This window comes from Strix aluco, chromosome 4 (genome assembly GCF_031877795.1).
Source record: "Strix aluco isolate bStrAlu1 chromosome 4, bStrAlu1.hap1, whole genome shotgun sequence".
NCBI lineage: Eukaryota > Metazoa > Chordata > Aves > Strigiformes > Strigidae > Strix > Strix aluco.
Window position 1 is genome coordinate 11,006,966 of NC_133934.1, and position 17,602 is coordinate 11,024,567.

A 17,602-nucleotide genomic window follows, 5' to 3' on the forward strand; every position below is an offset into this window, starting at 1 on the left:
GACTCCCACGGAGCTTCAGCTCACCTGGCAGTGCTCCTTCCCCTGATTGCGAGCTTGCTTTGACTGCTGTGTTGACATCAAACCCAAGTCTTTTAAAACTGAAAGACCTGGGATGAAAATGAAACTTTTCTTTCATCATTTCAGCTGTTTATCTTACTAACTCAACCACAGCAATGTGTAGCCCTTTTCATCCTTTTTTTCTTCTTATTAAATGATCCAATGATTAAATGTTTTTGTGGTGTGCTCAGATACACAAGAGCAGCAGTTGTGAGGAAACTAAACTGCTTTATCTGTCATTAATTACTTCCCCTATGTAATTAATAAGAGCTACTGAAACTTCTGATGATGAACAAGTTAGCAGACCATATCCTTTGCAACTGCTGAACATGACACACTTGTCAGTGGTGTTTGAAGAAACCTGTAAGATTTTTCTTGGGATAATGGTTATGATTACTTCTAACATCTGGTTTTATTGTTTTGCCTGGCTGGAAACAAGTTGGTTTAGAGGAAACTGGCCTGTTTTACTGATGAGTTCTTCTTCCACATTCTGTATAACTTTTGGTCTTTCTGTTGGAATAGGATGAGCCTTCTTCAGTGAAGTAATTTCAGCTGGAATGGAAAACAGTAAAATGCATGGGGAGAATCCCTGATAGTACATTTTAGGAGTGTTTTTTACCATTCTAACTTGTATTAAGCATGAAGACAGCCACCAGGTTGCTTATTTAATCTCTGACTTCTGAACTTAATGACCTTCTCAACATCAAACTTGAAAGCAATGTCTTTGTAAATAGGTGATCTGGACTGGAAGCTATCAGGTAGTTTAAGCACTATGACTGAGTTTATGATGTAGTTTGTAAGTTTGTAGGATGCAAAATTTGCTCTTTCTCGGTGATAAAATTTCCAGTGAGTTTAAGTGAAGTCAGGACATGTTTTATGGGTCACATATTAGTTTTCAACTCCTAGACCTTCTGGTTGCTAATTTTCTCTGTAGCTATTGCCTTTGGTGCTATGTTCTTGAGGGTTCTGTCTCCGGTGGTAACTCTTACAGACGTTGGGTATAATCTCTGAAAGTCTCTGACACTTAAAATTATAACGTATTATGTAGCGTACCTCCAGGATGTGCTTGAAGGCAGATTGTCCCATACATTTTCCAGTCAGCATTTTCCTTTCCTGTAGTAGATCAAACATAAGAAAGAACATAAGAATATCTAATATAAGAATGTGTCCTTTTTTCTTTCTTTCTTTTTATATATTTTCTGTGTTCTTTTTTACTTATTTTCTGTTTCTTTTTAAAGACCCAAGTACAAATCCAGCTTATTCAGAAGAAAGATTGGCTCATGAAGCTTCGCAATTAGAAAAGCGCTTGAGCTTGCTGTCCCATACAAGTCGCCAGGGCAGTGGAGGTAAGAAATATCTTCAATTAAATAAAAATTAAATAAAAATCCTTCCTAGTATACAAGATGCTAAGCTTTAAAGAAAAATAATAGAGAAAAGGTCAAGATATTTGATTTGGCTGCAGTTGGTTGTGGGGCTGTTCTTTTAACAGCATTGTCTAAAGTCCATTGATGTAGATTGGAGTTTTCAACTGAGCAGAGTTTTGGATCATACACTATTAACACAGGAAAATCCTTTAGTATGCTGAATTCCACTGAATCTGTGTGTGTGCAACTTCAAAAGAACTGTCTGCATCAAGTTTGAGATCTGCTTAAGTACCTGACTCACTCCAGCCTGTGAGATGAACTGACTTGTATAGTTCACATGAGGCTTACAGCAGATTTTTGTAGTAAAACCTAGGGCTCCTGTGCTTTGGTTCTCAGTGTTACTATCCTTGCTCTTTGTGGTGCTATCTGTGGATGTTCCTTCTGGAGCTGTTTATGTATCAAAGTAGAATTAGTGTATAGCACTAGATTTGTAAAAGGGCCTATGCCCTGAACTACTATTTGAATTGTTTAAGAGCAGAAGTTAGATCCTTAAAACTCTGCTTTGCTCTTGACTTTAAAGCCTACGAGCCTAAAAATGGCCCTGTGAAGATCCTCAGGAACTTAATTATGTACTTCTATACATGTCCGTGGCTACTTTAGTCTTGACACTGCTGAGTAATGTGGTTTGTGACTAAATTTCACTGAGACTTCCTGAAGTTTTTCTTAGCATATAACTACTAGACTCGACTAGATTGATGTAAAACAAATGAAATTTCATAGAGAAGCATGCCTGGTTTTTCTATCCAGTCAGTCTGGTTAGAAACCGTAGCCCAACTTTGTATACGTTCTTTGTGTGAGATTACTTGAATTTATGACCTTGTTCTCCTAAGAATGTTATATTCCTCAGAGAATGAGGAATCCTAGAGTAAGATTTTATATTCTGTTACTTGAGTTTTGCATAGGAAAATGAAATATTTGTGTTTATGGGAAATATTATAACAACAAGACTGTCCCTGCAAGTTTGGTGGGAGGACATTTGCCTGAATCTGGAGATCTAGTTTCTGCCATTGTCTTGGAGAATGTGTAGCTCTATGTAGAGCATTTTCTTCAGGACTGTGGGAGGGCTTCCCTTCCAGAGTTCTAAAGTGCCTAAAATACTTAAGAGAATTGATTTCAATTCAACAATCTTATTTTTAAAATAAAACCAGATGTTTTTATAAGCAGAATAACTTTTATTTAACAAGTATATTTCTTCTTCTGGGCATGTTGCTGAGAACTACACTAATATTTTTGTAATTTGTGCCTTCTGTCTGGACAGCTGTATTATTTAATCTCAGGAGTTATGCTTGTGCAGGGGTCACAAGCCAGTATCATGCAATGGGCACTGGGAGAAAAGAGTTAGATTTCAGGGGATAAACATTGTTATTTTGTGATAGTATATATCAAGATTTACTCCATGAAGAGGAGGAGAATTGTTCTAAACTTTTCCCTCAACAAATGGGAGTAGAAATATCTTAGTAACACCAGAAGCTCAGGTCGCAATTTGCAGACCCTTCCCCTTTTATCTGACAACTTACTGCCCATGGTTTAAAGTTAATAAAATTAATTAAAATTAATACCTACAAAATAATCCTGCTATCAGCCTTTGTTTTCACATTAGTTTTATTAAGAAGAAAGAAAATAACATTGTGGGTTGTGTGTGTTGCCTCAAGAAAGTGGTTTTTTGTTTGTTTTTGTGTATGTGTTTGTGTGAAGTTTGTGTTTTGTCTGTATGACCTTTCATGCCAATGTTTAACTTTTTTCTTCCATATTTTGTCTTGGATAGCAGTAGTTACTTGTAAAAGTGGCCTTCTTGCAAGTGTCAGTGAGAAAACAAATTTATTGCAACGTGCATAAATGAAATGTGGAAGATCTTTTTGTATATAGATATGTAAACATTTTTATAATAGTCTCATTTTTGTTTGTTGCAGTGATGTATGGTTGCATTTTGGTATGGATATTATTGTAGAATCATAGAATGGTTTGGGTTGGAAGGGACTTTAAATATCATCTAGTTCCAACCCCCCTGCCATAGACAGGGACACCTTCCACTAGCCCAGGTTGCCCAAAGCCCCGTCCAACCTGGCCTTGAACACTGCCAGGGAGGGGGCAGCCACAGCTTCTCCGGGCAACCTGTTCCAGTGTCTCACCACCCTCACAGTAAAGAATTTCTTCCTTGTATCTAGTCTAAATTTACCCTCTTTCAGTTTAAAATCATTACCCCTCATCCTATCCCTACACCCCCTGATCAAGAGTCCTTCCCCATCTTTCCTGTAGCCCCTTTAAGTACTGGAAGGCCGCTCTAAGGTCTCACCCAGAGCCTTCTCTTCTCCAGGCTGAACAACCCCAACTGTCTCAGCCTGTCCTGGTAGAGGAGGTGCTCCAGCCCCTGATCATCCTTGTGGCCTCCTCTGGACCTGTTCCTACAGGTCCATGTCCTTCTGATGTTGGTGCCCCCAGAGCTGGACATGGCACTGCAGGTGGGGTCTCACGAGAGTGGAGTAGAGGGGGAGAATCCCCTCCGTCACCCTGCTGGCCACACTTCTCTTGATGCAGCCCAGGACATGGCTGGCTTTTTGGGCTGTGAGAGCACATTGCTGGGTCATAGTCAGTTTTCCATCCACTGATACTCCCAAGTCCTCCTCCGTAGGGCTGCTCTCAATCCACTCATCGCCCAGCCTGTATTTGTGCGTGGGATTGCCCCAACCCATGTGCAGGACCTTGTTGAATTTAATGAGATTTTCATGGGCCTCTCCAGCCTGTCCAGGTCCTTTTGGATGGCATCCCTTCCCTCCAGCCCATCGACTGCACCACACAGCTTGGTGGCAAACTTGGCGAGGATGCACTCAGTCCCACTGTCCATGTCGCCAAGAAAGATGTTAAACAGCACTGGCCCCAACTCCAATTACGGAGTACAGTGTAGGAGAGGTCAGAGGAGAGAACAGAGCAGTCTTAAGTTTGATTTTAGTTTTGTAGTGTCTTTAACATTCACTCTGATGTCATTCAGATAAGACTTAAATAGAGAAAAAGTACAAATAAGGTAATTGTTTGGTTGATTCAGATCAAATAGAAGCATGGAAATATATGGCTTTGGGTTACAGTAACAAAGTTTTCTTCAGAGCATCCTCAGCTATTCTGAGCATGGGACTTTGTGACTGTTCCCTGCAATATAAGATAGGAGTATCTAAATAAAACCAATTAACTGTATGGAAGCAAAATATGGTTGAAAAGGGGGGAACTTGGTGCATAAACTCTAAAAATTTAGCTCTGAATGCATTATGTTCCACAATGTGGTAGGGTTATGGCAAAATGACATACTATTTGTATTTTATTTTTCCCTTGGGGGTAGGAATTATTGCAGGAATTCCGACATTCTGACAGAAGTTCCCCTTACAAAAAGCAGATGGAGTCTCAGGGTCCTTTCTGTTTGTACATACTTGCCATGCTTCAGTCTGTTGTTTGTGTTTGAAACATAGGTTGATGTGTTTTCTTCTTTTCTAGGAGATGATAGAAGTCTTTCAAGCTCATCTTCAGATACCAGCCACTCAGATGTTAGTGTTGGGAGCAGACTGACTATTTGGCCTGAACAGTCTTCAGCCAGCACTTCTCAAGAGAGTCATGGACTGGCAGCTGCAAAGGGCATTCATCTTGGGGAAGAAAAGACCCTTCCAGAAGGGGCACATGGCATCACTAAACCACCTCCCAAGCCCCTCCGATCCAGACAGCTGCAGGAAATAGGTCGTCAGAGTTCTTCCGACAGTGGAATAGCTACTGGTAGTCACTCTTCTTACTCTGGAAGCTTCTCTTCCTATGCTGGGAGCTTGGACATTTGCCATGGTGATGAGTTTGGATCATTGCTGAGCTTGCCATTGAACTTTCCTTCAGATCAGAATTTATGTACTTGTCCTCACAGTGAGCCCCAGAGAGGTGCAGGATCAGAGTATCAGGTTCCCAGCTCTCTCAGACATATTTATGATATACCCAGGAGTTTGTTACAGGCAGCTTCTAAAGATGTGCAACCGAAGCGTGCAGATTCCATGCTACCCAAGGACCAGGCCCTGTCACCTCAAGGTGCTAGTGACCCAAAACTGCTACTACAACACTTGGAAGCACGGAGGGTACCTGAGCACAGCCAGGACAGAGGGAGGCCTTCATCCTTACTCGCAGAAAGCAGCAAGGACTCAAGTGATGTACCGTATGTGGATTTTGTTTCGAGGTGGTCAGACACAAAACCACAAGGACAGGTGTCAGACTCCAAAAGTAGTGAGTTGTCACCACCTAGTGGTGCCTCAGCTGACCCCTATGACACATGTAGCCCCCACCTTGGGATGACAAGAGCTCTTTTTTCAGCTTGTCCAATCTGTGGTGGACTAAAGGTAAATACCTAACACTGAGCAGATGCTAACAAGCCTTACCTAATATAGCATGATTAATTTGAAATTAATTAAGTTGCAGGTCATAAGTACTATTGTTTCCTTTATAATTTGAACAGGTAGTAACTTTTCTGTTGTTTATGCTCAAATTGAGAGGCTTAGCACACCATTTCCTCAAAATCTGTGCCTGATGAAGAAAACATTGAACAATATAGGCCATCAATCATTACTTTTAAATTGGCCAATTCTGGCTTTGGGTGTATGTGAGTGGCTTACAGTGACAGAGATAGAAGCTTTACAGCCATTGAGAAGGCTGAATTTGTCATATAATAGTAATCTAGCATGAAGGTCATTGATCTGTCTTGCTGCTGGTATTTCAAAAGAAGAGAGGTCAAATAGTATGTGCTGCTCTTAACAGTGACCATATTTTTATTTTATTAATGTTTTTCTTTTCTTTATAACTGTAATTTGATCATGTTTTCCACAAGAAGCCAGATTAGCAAAATTTCTTATGGGGGAAAGAGAGGATAGTCAAGTCAGCATGGCAATCCGTAGCAGATCAACTAATCCACTATTATAACTAGCCAATGACAGATGCTTTAGAGGAGGTATACAAAAACTTGTTAGTGGTCTACTACCAGGACAGTGCATTTGCAGGAAAAATGATTTTTGATCACCAGTCACATAAAGATTTAAAACATAAAGTATGGAGATTCATATGCCTTGCTAAACCCATTTGCCAGTATCTGTTACTATGAGTTAGATATTCTCATAAATTCTTTTGAATCCTGCTAAATGTTTGGCTTTTTACTGCAGTAAGCTTTATACATTAATTGTACATTGCATTAAGAAAATGTATCTGTTTTTATCCATTCTGGAGAAGACATTTTTTGTGAATGTTTCCTAAACTATAAGAGGGTAAAGCTGCTGGTAGTGGTGAGCTGTTGAAACGCTGGAAAGGTCAGGTGGAGTGCTCAAATTAGGGAATGTGTGAAGTAAGGATTCAGCAAGAGGGAGTTTTGTCTGAGGAATTAAATACTGCCATTAAAGTGTGTACATTTTAATTGAGCATGTGGGATTACATAAATCACTACCCAGAAAAGGGCTTGAGTGTATAGCAAACTATGAAAGAAAAATTAAAAGGTTATAGACTTGAGGGGTTATTTTGTTCTCATGAGGTGTTTCGTGCATTTGCATCATTGACTGCCTTCACATATCTGAAAACTAGAAAATGCTGTTTGCCTGAGGTGCTTGTACAGCTTCCATAACACCACCTTGGACGTTACTTTGTCATGTACCTGCAGCATTTGGGAGGTAGGGAGACACTGGTGTGACGGGCCTTATAAGGTTGTGTTTATGCTGATCATTAGGATCAGTGTTCTTCCAAGACCATCCTTGCCAGCCATCTCCACCAAAGGCCCTCACTAGCCCTCTAGCCTAATTCTGAAAGCTTAGCTGGATTCAAGGGCCCAGGATTCAGCCTCCCACTTCTTTCTGCAGTGCAGGCAGCAGGGTGCACAGCAGTGTATCTGCTGCTGGCTTCCTGTGTCTGCTGCCAGTAGTTAGAGAGAATTTGGGGAAAATGAGTAAGACTGATTCCTAGAAGGGCTCTGCTCTGCGATCAGAAAGCTCCAAGATGGCTTTGTTATAGGTAGCGAGGAAAGAATTTGTTAAGGTACAGTTAGCTCACATGGTCTAAATGTTTCTGAGTGATTTGAATTGTCAGTTTAGACATTAATTTATCAAAGTTTACCCTGGATATCTGTGGCAGAGAGGAAGCTGAAAGTGAGTATTCCATTGTGTATCTTCAAAGCCATTAAAGGCTAAATTATGTCACCACTTCTTTAACTGCCTGTTGACCCAAACAACATACACACCCGTATCTTTCATTACAAAGTCAGGTTTCATAGTGTTTCTAGTTGCCCTGATAATATCATTTGGCAAGAATTTCAGGAATTGTCAATATTTAAACAAATTTAGTGAGAGAAACGCTGGTGGAAGCCTCTTACTAACTTTTGTTTTAGCATGGGATATGCACATCTGTTTCTTATCTTTTTTTCCTACCCTTTTGTAAGCAGTCGGGAAAGAAATCTCATTAAATGGAATGATTCATGGGTTTGTTTTTACTTTTGAAAGACAAAATAACCTTTTGATATATTGTCCTGAGCTGTCAAGATGAATTATTTCAGCAGTATTTAATGGACACCGTCTTTGGCTTTTCTCAGGATGAATACAGTGAAAGCACCAATCCATATGCTGTAACTAAAAAATAATTCTTATTCCTTGTGCTCTGAACAGAATATGTTTAAGATGCAGTTAGGGCTGGGAGGACTTGATTTATAGATTAATGAAGACACCAGGTTTTCATGTTTTTTCAAATTCACGTTCAAAAGGATTTAGTGTGCCAGTGTTCGGACCTCCTTTGCAATTTCAGTTAAATTGTTATTTAAATTGTGTTGATGGTTTTTAAATGTCTACTATTTAAAGTGAGTGAGTGACCTGAGTAGAGGAAAGTCTACAACAGTAATAAAGGGTATAAGCACTGGTTTGTTTTCTGCCCTGTATGTAAACTTTAGCAAATTGAGGTTAGATTTTGCGCATGTTGTCTGTCTGTGTGTGAGTTCAGCATGTGAAGAGTTGGAGGCAGGTTGCAGGATGAAGACATTCATATGTGGAAGGCATGGTGGCGTTCGTGATTGGGATTGACTTGGTTAAGAACCACCTGCTCCACTAATGACAAGGATGATGATGAACATAGGGAGAACATACCCCGGGAAAATGCCAAGGTTCAAACAGAAAGTAGGGCAAGGAAGCCTTTCTGTTTCACTCTGGATGAAGAATAGCACCAGCATGGAGAAAGTCACTAAATACTGCTTCTATTATTTCTATATTGTATTTCCTATTAGACGTTGGGGATTAATAAGCAAGCATGCAGGGTGTTTTGCTTTCTGTTGTATGTTATTGTAGTGTGCTCAAGATGTGCTTTACAAACTTCACAAGGTGTGCCTTTGCTATGTAACTTTTGCCTAGGTGATTTCAGTGCTATAGCTGATTGGAGAGATTAATTGTGTATTGTAAGTATGTTTTAAACTCAGAATGTTGGATTGTTATGGGATTTCTGAGTAAGATGTAGAGATTATTAGATTTATTACATTTCGATTACTTAGCTAATACTAATTTGATGAATAGAATTTCATTGTATGCTTGTTGCTTTGTAACTTCATTTGATGCTATAGTTTGAGAAATTCTGTCAACCTTTTTTATAGGGTGTCTTTTTTTTTTACACCACCATTGTTTGTAAATTTTCTTAGAAGTCTGAAAAATAAAATTATTTTCCAACTGGTTTTGTCCTTTTCCATCTGACAAGTGCTGGTTTTAGTTGTGCTTTGCTTTTTGGCGGCTGACCTTCATCTTCTTGTAAGTTGAATTAATATGGAATGATTATGGCTGTCTTTTCACACTACTTAGTGTTATACTCAGATCATTGTTGACAGCTCGAAATGTGTCTATTAGTAGAAATGGCTTTTATGCATGTCTAGCTCACCCTAAACTCATATTTATGTCAGTGGGAGTTTTTACGTATGTAGAAATATAGTCTTGATTACTGCTTTGGTAGTTAACTTGCCATGATAGAGGAGAAAAGAAAGTGTCAGTTTGTGCGTGGCTGTTACCATCAATCCTGTACTGGTATTCAGCCACCTCCTTTAGCTGATCACTTAAAAATCCCAAAGCCTCCTTGGACACAATGGCCCCACATTAGGGCCTGGTCTACCCAAATCCTCTGTGAGGAATTTGTATAGTTCCTGCTGCCACAGTAACTGTATGCCTCAAGCTTTGAATCTCCCAGCATATCTGTAGTAAGTGGAAATAGGGGAATGCTGTGGTCATGATGCATGATGGAGTTCAGGGGTTCTGTCAGGTAGCAGGATCCACAGTGGCTAAGAGCCCTGCCCTACAGCATATAGGGAGATCTGGTACCCGCCTTGGGGGCATGTGGATCTCGGTTTAAGTGAGGAGCTGCTTTGATGAGCTGATAGGAAATTTACCTCTTCTAGTCTGTTCTGTAGAAATTCTTTGTTTTGTGTTACAACTTCAAGGGAAGGCACTTGCATGTCTGTACTGTGATCCTTGAGCAGGCACTTTTCTCCATATATTTAATCATGCAGCACCATGTCCCTGCAGGGCTTGTTAATCACACACAGCCTTTTGTGAGTGCAGTCTCTAGTAGATCTAGAGCTACTCTGAATATCTATGTTTCCATTGTGCTTTGTAGGCTGGGGGGCGACTAAGTCTAGAGAGAAGCACACGGCTGATGTGTCTTCAGGCAGAGGAGGGGCTTGAACTCTAAAGGACATCTTGCACTGAAGTCTGTTTTGTGGTCTTGCCTGGACTGATTTAACCAAGCCTGTAACGGGGTTGGAAATATAACCTTGGTCTTCCAAATCCTGTACAAACCCCTTAACCTTGGATTTAGGTGATGTGTCTCCTTTCATTGTAGACGCTGCTTGTGAAAGTGGTAAAAGAGAAGGCCTCTAAGGTGTAAACTTGTGTAGTGAGATTCGAGAAATAGCAGCTGCAGACTACATTGCCACATCCATGTAACTGACAATGTTTTATCTTTTTTTTGGCTCATAATCAGGTACTTTTCTAATGTAGTGTTAAAATAGATACTAAAGAAATCACATTATATTTTTATCTACACCTTTAATATAGCTGATTTTTTTCTGTTGGAGCCATTACCTCTTTCCCCATGAGACTGAACACCTTACGTGTTTATCTTGTACTGTGTTTATTTCCCTGATTTCTCTAAAAGTATAGGAACATGATTATACGTAATTACACACCTCTTACATCTCTTTTCAAAGGTGTTTTTTTTTTTTTTTTTTTTTCTTATGGTATTGATGTGTGGTGCTGTAACATTTTATGCTTCTTCCCACCTTCAGGAAAGCTACAGGCTGCCTAAATTCTCAGCTGAGAAGGGTATATTTGTCATCTTCTACAGCATTGTTTCTACTTGTATTTCTGCTCTAATCTCAGAGCTCTGGGCAGTTAGGCAACACACACACTGTCAAAACTATAACAGGAACAGTTTGCACCTCAGAGGAATCTGGAATTCAGCTGTCAGTATTATTGACCTGAATGACAGTGTGTGAGGCTCTCGTATGCTTTGATGACCATTGATTCTGGGTATTATTGGCTGTTGGCATGACTTAGAAAACTTGCATTTGTGCTCTTTTTTAAGATTTATTTCCAATTGTTTTCCTCTAAGTCCTGACTGTGATATATTAACCTGCAGTGAGGTGCGTCTTCCATAACATGTGTCACTGTTATCCCAAAAGAAGGGTTCTTTCACCTGGTATGCAAGCCAATACACACAAGGTCAAGGTATTTCTCTTATTTCATGTCTGCACAGAGATGGGTGCTAGGTGGTGATTCCACAAAGCTAGCGCACCACACAGACGACCTACAGTCTATTTATCTTGTTACATGATTAGTAAAAACCTATCTAAATTTACACTTGTTTGTCCATAATTACCATTCCATCTGCTATTGGTTAGTTATATTTAAATTAGCCTTGCTTGCTGCGTAAATTAGCATGCATGCTCCTTACAGGCACAGGGGGGACAAGTTTTTTTGGCCTTTGCCTTTCCCCCCGTTACCACAGATTTTGGCTAACTTCATGCTTCTTGGGCAATCATCCAGCCTTTGGCTCCTTCTGGGGCAGGATGTTCCCCTCTTATTAGTCTTTTAGCTCCTCTTCAAGGGTGTAGTCGTTAGCAAAGTCTGCATCATTTATACAAAATATCAGATTTACACAATAAAGCCAATATTTAGTGGTCCTCCTTGGAAGATCAGTGCAGTACTTTCAATCCTAAATTAAAATGTCACTATAGCTTAGGCATTAACCCGAACATACGGTTTTACTCAGTCTACATCACTACTAAATGAGGTGACTGCACTGGACGGTGATTTGGCTATCTGGCATTTTACTTACATTACAGTTATTGTAAAAAGCTCTGACATTTTTACAATAAAGCAGTGTTATTTTTTGGGCTTTTCACAGATTCAAAGGCATCTTTAAAAACACCAATTTCCCCACAACATCTTTCTGAAATAGAAGAAATCCGTGATCATTGCTGTCCTTGACAATGAAATGCAGTCATTTCTGGAGCTGGTTGTGCTGACAAAAGCACACAGCACTGTGCAAATCAAAGATTGGAGCAAAAGTATGTTCTCCAGTTGAAACTGGCAGAGGTAAGGGGCATAAAAGAGACGGGTGTAGTGTCAGGCTTAGAACTTGATTTGTTTTGTTTTCCTTTTTGTAGTTTTGGCCAAGACCCCAAACATATCACAGAGTTAACTCCCATCCTCTTACTAAGGTGATGTTGGGTCTGCTTATGCACTGTTGAGATGTTGCTTATCAGCATTTCACAGGTGAAGGAAGATTTTTTTCTTTCTTCTCAGTTTACCTCTGTTATTTTGTACAATATTATAATGCTTCTTGGCAATAGGCTTCATTCCCAAGTAACTAAGAAGACACCCAGCTTCCTTTTACTTTGCTGTTGCTGGTAAAGGCTCATATGAGTGACCGAGCTTTTCCAAGGCTTTGCCTGGAGGACCACTTACTGTGTATGACTTTGGATTTGAGACATCACAGTAAAATACAAGACATGACAACCCTACCAGAACTGTGCAGATCTGACTTGCTTTTGGCCCTGTAGGAAACTGCCTTACCTCTTATCTTAAAAATAATACTGAAGATGCTCTCCATCTATAATGAAAGAATCCCCACAGCATTTATGTGAAGAATAAAGGTTTTAATCTGAATTCAGAATAATAAGAATTAAGCTCTCAGCACTTCTTGGGATCAGACACTAAGTGGAACAGATAGGCTATGGTCTGTAACGGGAAAAAAAAATGCCTGCCATAGAAGCACTGGTAAATGAAATGATATTAATAATGTCCAGAGAAGAGAGCATCTTTCCTACATGAGGGAATTTAGACAAAGTAGCTCAGCAGAATTCATTCTGTACTAAATAGAAGTGTTGCTGGATTGCTTTTCTGTCAGAGAGCCGGTGAAGGTATTGATAAACCACGGTATTGACCTTTTATACCCATCAGAATGAACAAATGGGAAAATCTACTTCCTCCCCTAAATACAATCAAGCTGGATAATAGGTTTTATTATTACTACACCTGATGGCTACTTGTTCGACTGTTGGGAGCAATAGCTTTTCTGAACAGAGAGAAAAGAATGTTTTGAAGGAGGAGGAATCTGCCAATAAAAGCTGGAAAAAATTACTCCCTTTGGAATGTAGGTTTTGTGGGGTTTTTGTTTTTGATCCAGTTATAAAGAGACTCATCTGATTGCTTGGAACATGGCCAAAATGGGAAAAGGGAAGGCTTTTTTTCTGTCTTTCTGTCTTCTTTTTTTCTAAGTAGAAATCAATTTCTTTCTAGAAAAATTCTACAGAATCCTATAAAGTGTTAGCAGCCACTTTTTATCTTCATTTTCTAAAAGGGACAAAGTAGAATTCACCTGCAGAGGAAGAAGCCACAGAAAGAGGTTGGGAAAGCATGGACTACATTGAGCTGAACTCAGAGAGAAGCAAATAACCCCAGTGGCAGCCCTGGATCAAGATTCCTATGTTTGATTCCCATGTGGTTCATCCCCTTCTGAAAGATCATAAACAAAGTTACTTTAAAAACCCCCCAGTTTTTTGACTTGCATTTCTGCAAAATGTTTGTAGTATCTACCAACTTTGTATTTTTTAAATCATGGATTAAAGAAGGCTATGCAAAAAATATTCTGTTTTGATTAACAGTCACTGATATCAAAGTAATTGCGTGGCTCAGAAGGAATTGGCGAGTGTCAGTAGGATAGCAATCATTTGGATGGGATATCTGGAGGGTTGACAGCAGCTCCCTGTGAGTAGATGAGAGGATTGAAAATAGATGCTCAGTAGGGGTGCGACCTTTCCTACCAACCCTGTTTGACAGAGTCACTTAAAACTGGAAGTATGCAAATTAGGATGAAATGTGTTCCAGCAAAATTACACAAAATGTGCTTAAACTTGTCCACAACCCATGACAAGACATGTGAATGGAATTAGTTTTGGTAATTCAAGATGCCAAATATACTTATTACTTCAAGATATCTATGGAAACACTTTGAGTCTGGCTGGTAATATCCCATATGGACTTGTAATCAGATTAGATCCTTAAGGTATCAGTCCTGTAGAGGTTGTGAGTTAGGCAAAGTCATACTGTTTCTGATATAACTGTGCAACCCTATACCAAGTTTTATTACTTTGCTCATAAAGAACAAATATTTTTTCCTAATATTGGCTTAGTAAAGTTTAATGATATGGTAACAACATCTTTATATGGGTAATGTGATTTTGGCATCTGTTAGCAAGGAAATGGCAAGTGTGGCAAAAAATGCACTGAATAGAAAATTGTTTATTACCTGCTCCACAAAAAATACACTGAAACCAACTTGAGGATTGAATCACTGAAGAGTATTTGTATGCTCAGAACAGAATGAATACTTCCTATAGATAGAAGAGTTAGAAAATATGGGCAAGCCATTCTGGTATAGAAATGCCTGCCAAACAGTTTTCAGGATGGACTGTTTTAAAGTTGCTTTGCGATTTCATGTATTGCTTTATTATGCATAGTTAAGAATGCTTCTGCTGAAATGCTAGGGAACTGTCTAGAGAAGAAAAGCAAAGGAATTCTTTAAAAGTTCACATAGTAGATGGGACTGCTAAATTTACCTCTCATGCAATTGTACAGTCCTGATGAAAATGTCCCACTGAGGTCAGCAGAAGCCTTGCTGCAGACTTCAGCAGGCTTTCCTCTGACAGTCTTAAAAGCAGGGCCACTGAAATCAGTGCAATTAAAACATTTGCTTTGTAAGAGAATCAGGATGCATGTGAGTTAAAAGAAATAAGATGAAACTTTGATATCTAAGAGAGACAGATTTCAATCCCTGTCCCATAGTAGAAGAGTGGGGGTCATTGCTCTGGACCTCAGAAAATACAGAAAGAATCCATACTAAACTTTGGTGTTCTTGCCCTGCCTGGCTAAGTGTTGGATGCATTTTACAAACCTGCATGCTGTGCTATAAAGCTAGTTGTTTACTGCAGACTTCTGGCAGGAATTTGTGATGGCAAAGTGCAGATGATGGTGTTTTGGGCACTGTCTCACTTTAAATAAGAGGAGAATCCTGGGGTGTGCAAGAGAGGTAAGAAGCTTGAGATTTGGTCTGATCTAGGAATTTTGTGTTACAGTTTTGTTATTGTGGCTCTGACCAGCTTACCTGTCTACCTAGTTGTGTAATATCTATCTGGATAATGTTTACTTCCAAAGGCTATTGGTGTTTCTAGAGTACTTTGGATGTGGACAATTCTATCCAAGTGCTAAAGATTATATTAAATGTGATGTTTTCCAGGCTGTGGTGAGAGAAACGGAAAGTTGTTTGCCTTTCAAGTGAACTGTGAACAGAAAAGGAACTCCTTAATAAGAATTACTAAAAAAGAAAACGACCCTGCCAGGATGGAGCAGATGCTCTACAATATTTTTTTTTTAAATGCTGGGAAGTCTATCACTAATTTTTGTAACTTTAACAAATGGTTCAAACCCATTTTCTATTTAATGAAAGATCACAGAGCAGTGGCACTGAATACATTATTTCAACAGATTCTTTTTTTTTTTTTTTTTTTTGTGTAAAATTGAGCTTGAAGAATGTCTTTCAAGAACTGCAGAGTTACTGGAAAGACGTTATTAATGCAGGAAACTTTACACTCAGTGGATTCAGGAAGTCTACAACTGAGGACATGGCAGCTGAAAATCATTCTAAGCATGGGATTAGCCTCAGGGTTGAGCAAATTTTAGCATTTAGAAAGGAGCAAGATATCAAGAACTTGAGGCTATGACTGAAATTCAAGCCAAGTTGTAACAACAGAAGAAGAAAAGAAAAACAATTGCATTATGTTTTTTTCATGTATTCTTTTCTTAAATCCTTATGGAGAGGCATATTGCATCAAATCTAATTTTGCATATTTCTTTGATGCAATGATTTTTTTCTTTAATTTTTTTTAGGTCAAAAGCCATTTTACCTGAATAGGGATTAGATAAAACTCTGAGCTCTTCTCCAGTAAGAGGTGTGAGAGCAGATGTCTACAGGGGACTTCTGGAGCAGTTCAAGCTGTCTGAGGATCTGCAGTTAAGTATTTCAGCTAGTCAATTGTCCCATCTTAAGTAAGTAGTTACCTACTGTTGAGTTTCCTTGGTGCTGGCTAAACTCAACTCAAAGTGTAGGAACTCTGGGTCAGAACCAAGCTGACCTTAGGGTTGCTGCACCTGACCAACTGAGCAAATCTTTGTTACGGTGTAAAAAATGCTCTTTATCCCACTTTTTACCAATTGAACACAATCTTTTCTGTTCCATTTCTAAATGACATTGTGGAGGGAATGTCTTACTTGCATTCTGGCCATCCTTGCTAGTGTAATAACTTCCTGACTTTTGAAGAGTCACTGAAAAACTAACATGCTTCAGGGAGTAATTCAACCCATGGGTGGATAGAAGCGTGGGCAAAAATGTTATGGTGGAGCTACTGTTGTTTTTCCATCCCCCCTGCTTCAGCTACAGTGAAGTCTGGTGCATCAGTATGTCTGTAGCAACACAATTTTTGTGTGTGTGTAAAAGTTAGACTGAGCTTCCTTGGACAGGGTGGGGATGTTAAGATCAAAACGAGTGACTGTTAATGTGATCCATGTGATAAATGACAGCCAGGATGGGGTGAGTGAATACCAGAGTCTTACATACAGATCCTAGGCTGTAGTAAAGTGTCTTTACTGCATTACCAGCTCTGCTTGTATGTCTTCCTTGGCATTATCTTTTATGTATTTCCATGTTTCCTTTCCTAAAGCAGGGTAGATGAAAGAAAGCAGTCCTCAAGACTTTCTCTGAAGCAATTCAGTACCACACAAGTCCACCGGGTAGATGGAAAAGGGGCTTTAAAGTTGACTTTGTGCTCTTAAGTCTTGTCACATGAGGATATTGGGCTGTTCACAGTATAGACTGCAGCAGCCAGCTGTCAGTCAACTGAAATGACTGTTTCAACAGCTGGGAATCAGTGGGACATGAACTCTGGCTGTGTTCCCTCTCCTCTAGCCACATCCTCTGCAGTAGTCTGGATTCTGTGGTATCCTCTGCTAATTCAATGCTGATTGGAAGCAATTTTGAATTACAAGAAATTTGAGCCTGGAAAATATTAAGGAAATATAAACCTTTTCCAGATCTGGTTTATTACAAGGACAGAGAAGTGCTAAGTGGGCTATATCAAGGCTAGTGACTGTATACTTGAATCCTCTGTAGCACTAGGAAAACATTTGCAGATGAAGTTTGCCAATTCATCTTATTCCTTGAGACACAAAGTCAAGCAGAATACATGTGCTATGGAGATAACTGCTATAGAAAGCTTTGGAAAACTACAGAAATAATTATACCTAATAATTTATAGCAGTGCTCTCCAATATAGGAGAAGCCTGTGAGCAGCCCCCGTGCATAGTTAAGTATCTGTATCCTCTGAAGCTGTGCAGCTTAATTAATTGTTTCATTACCTTTGACAAACCATAATTTCAGTGGTGGGCTGGGGATAACAGAAAACACTTGTCTTAATTTTACTATTCTGAGAATTCGCTCCCTTATTTGTCCTTCTACTTCCATCCATTTCTTCCTAATCGTGATCACTGATTATC

The 17,602-nt window shown here is 39.4% G+C and overlaps 1 protein-coding gene across 1 annotated transcript in view; it reads left to right on the forward strand.

Moving 5' to 3' along the window:
• DOK7 (docking protein 7) overlaps nt 1–17,602 on the forward strand; it is a 71,991-nt gene that overhangs the window by 26,325 nt on the left and 28,064 nt on the right. Inside the window, exons 6-7 of the mRNA XM_074822015.1 lie at nt 1,296–1,403; nt 4,962–5,836. Coding sequence (XP_074678116.1) covers nt 1,296–1,403; nt 4,962–5,836 — 983 coding nt within the window. The remainder of the gene's footprint in view (nt 1–1,295; nt 1,404–4,961; nt 5,837–17,602) is intronic.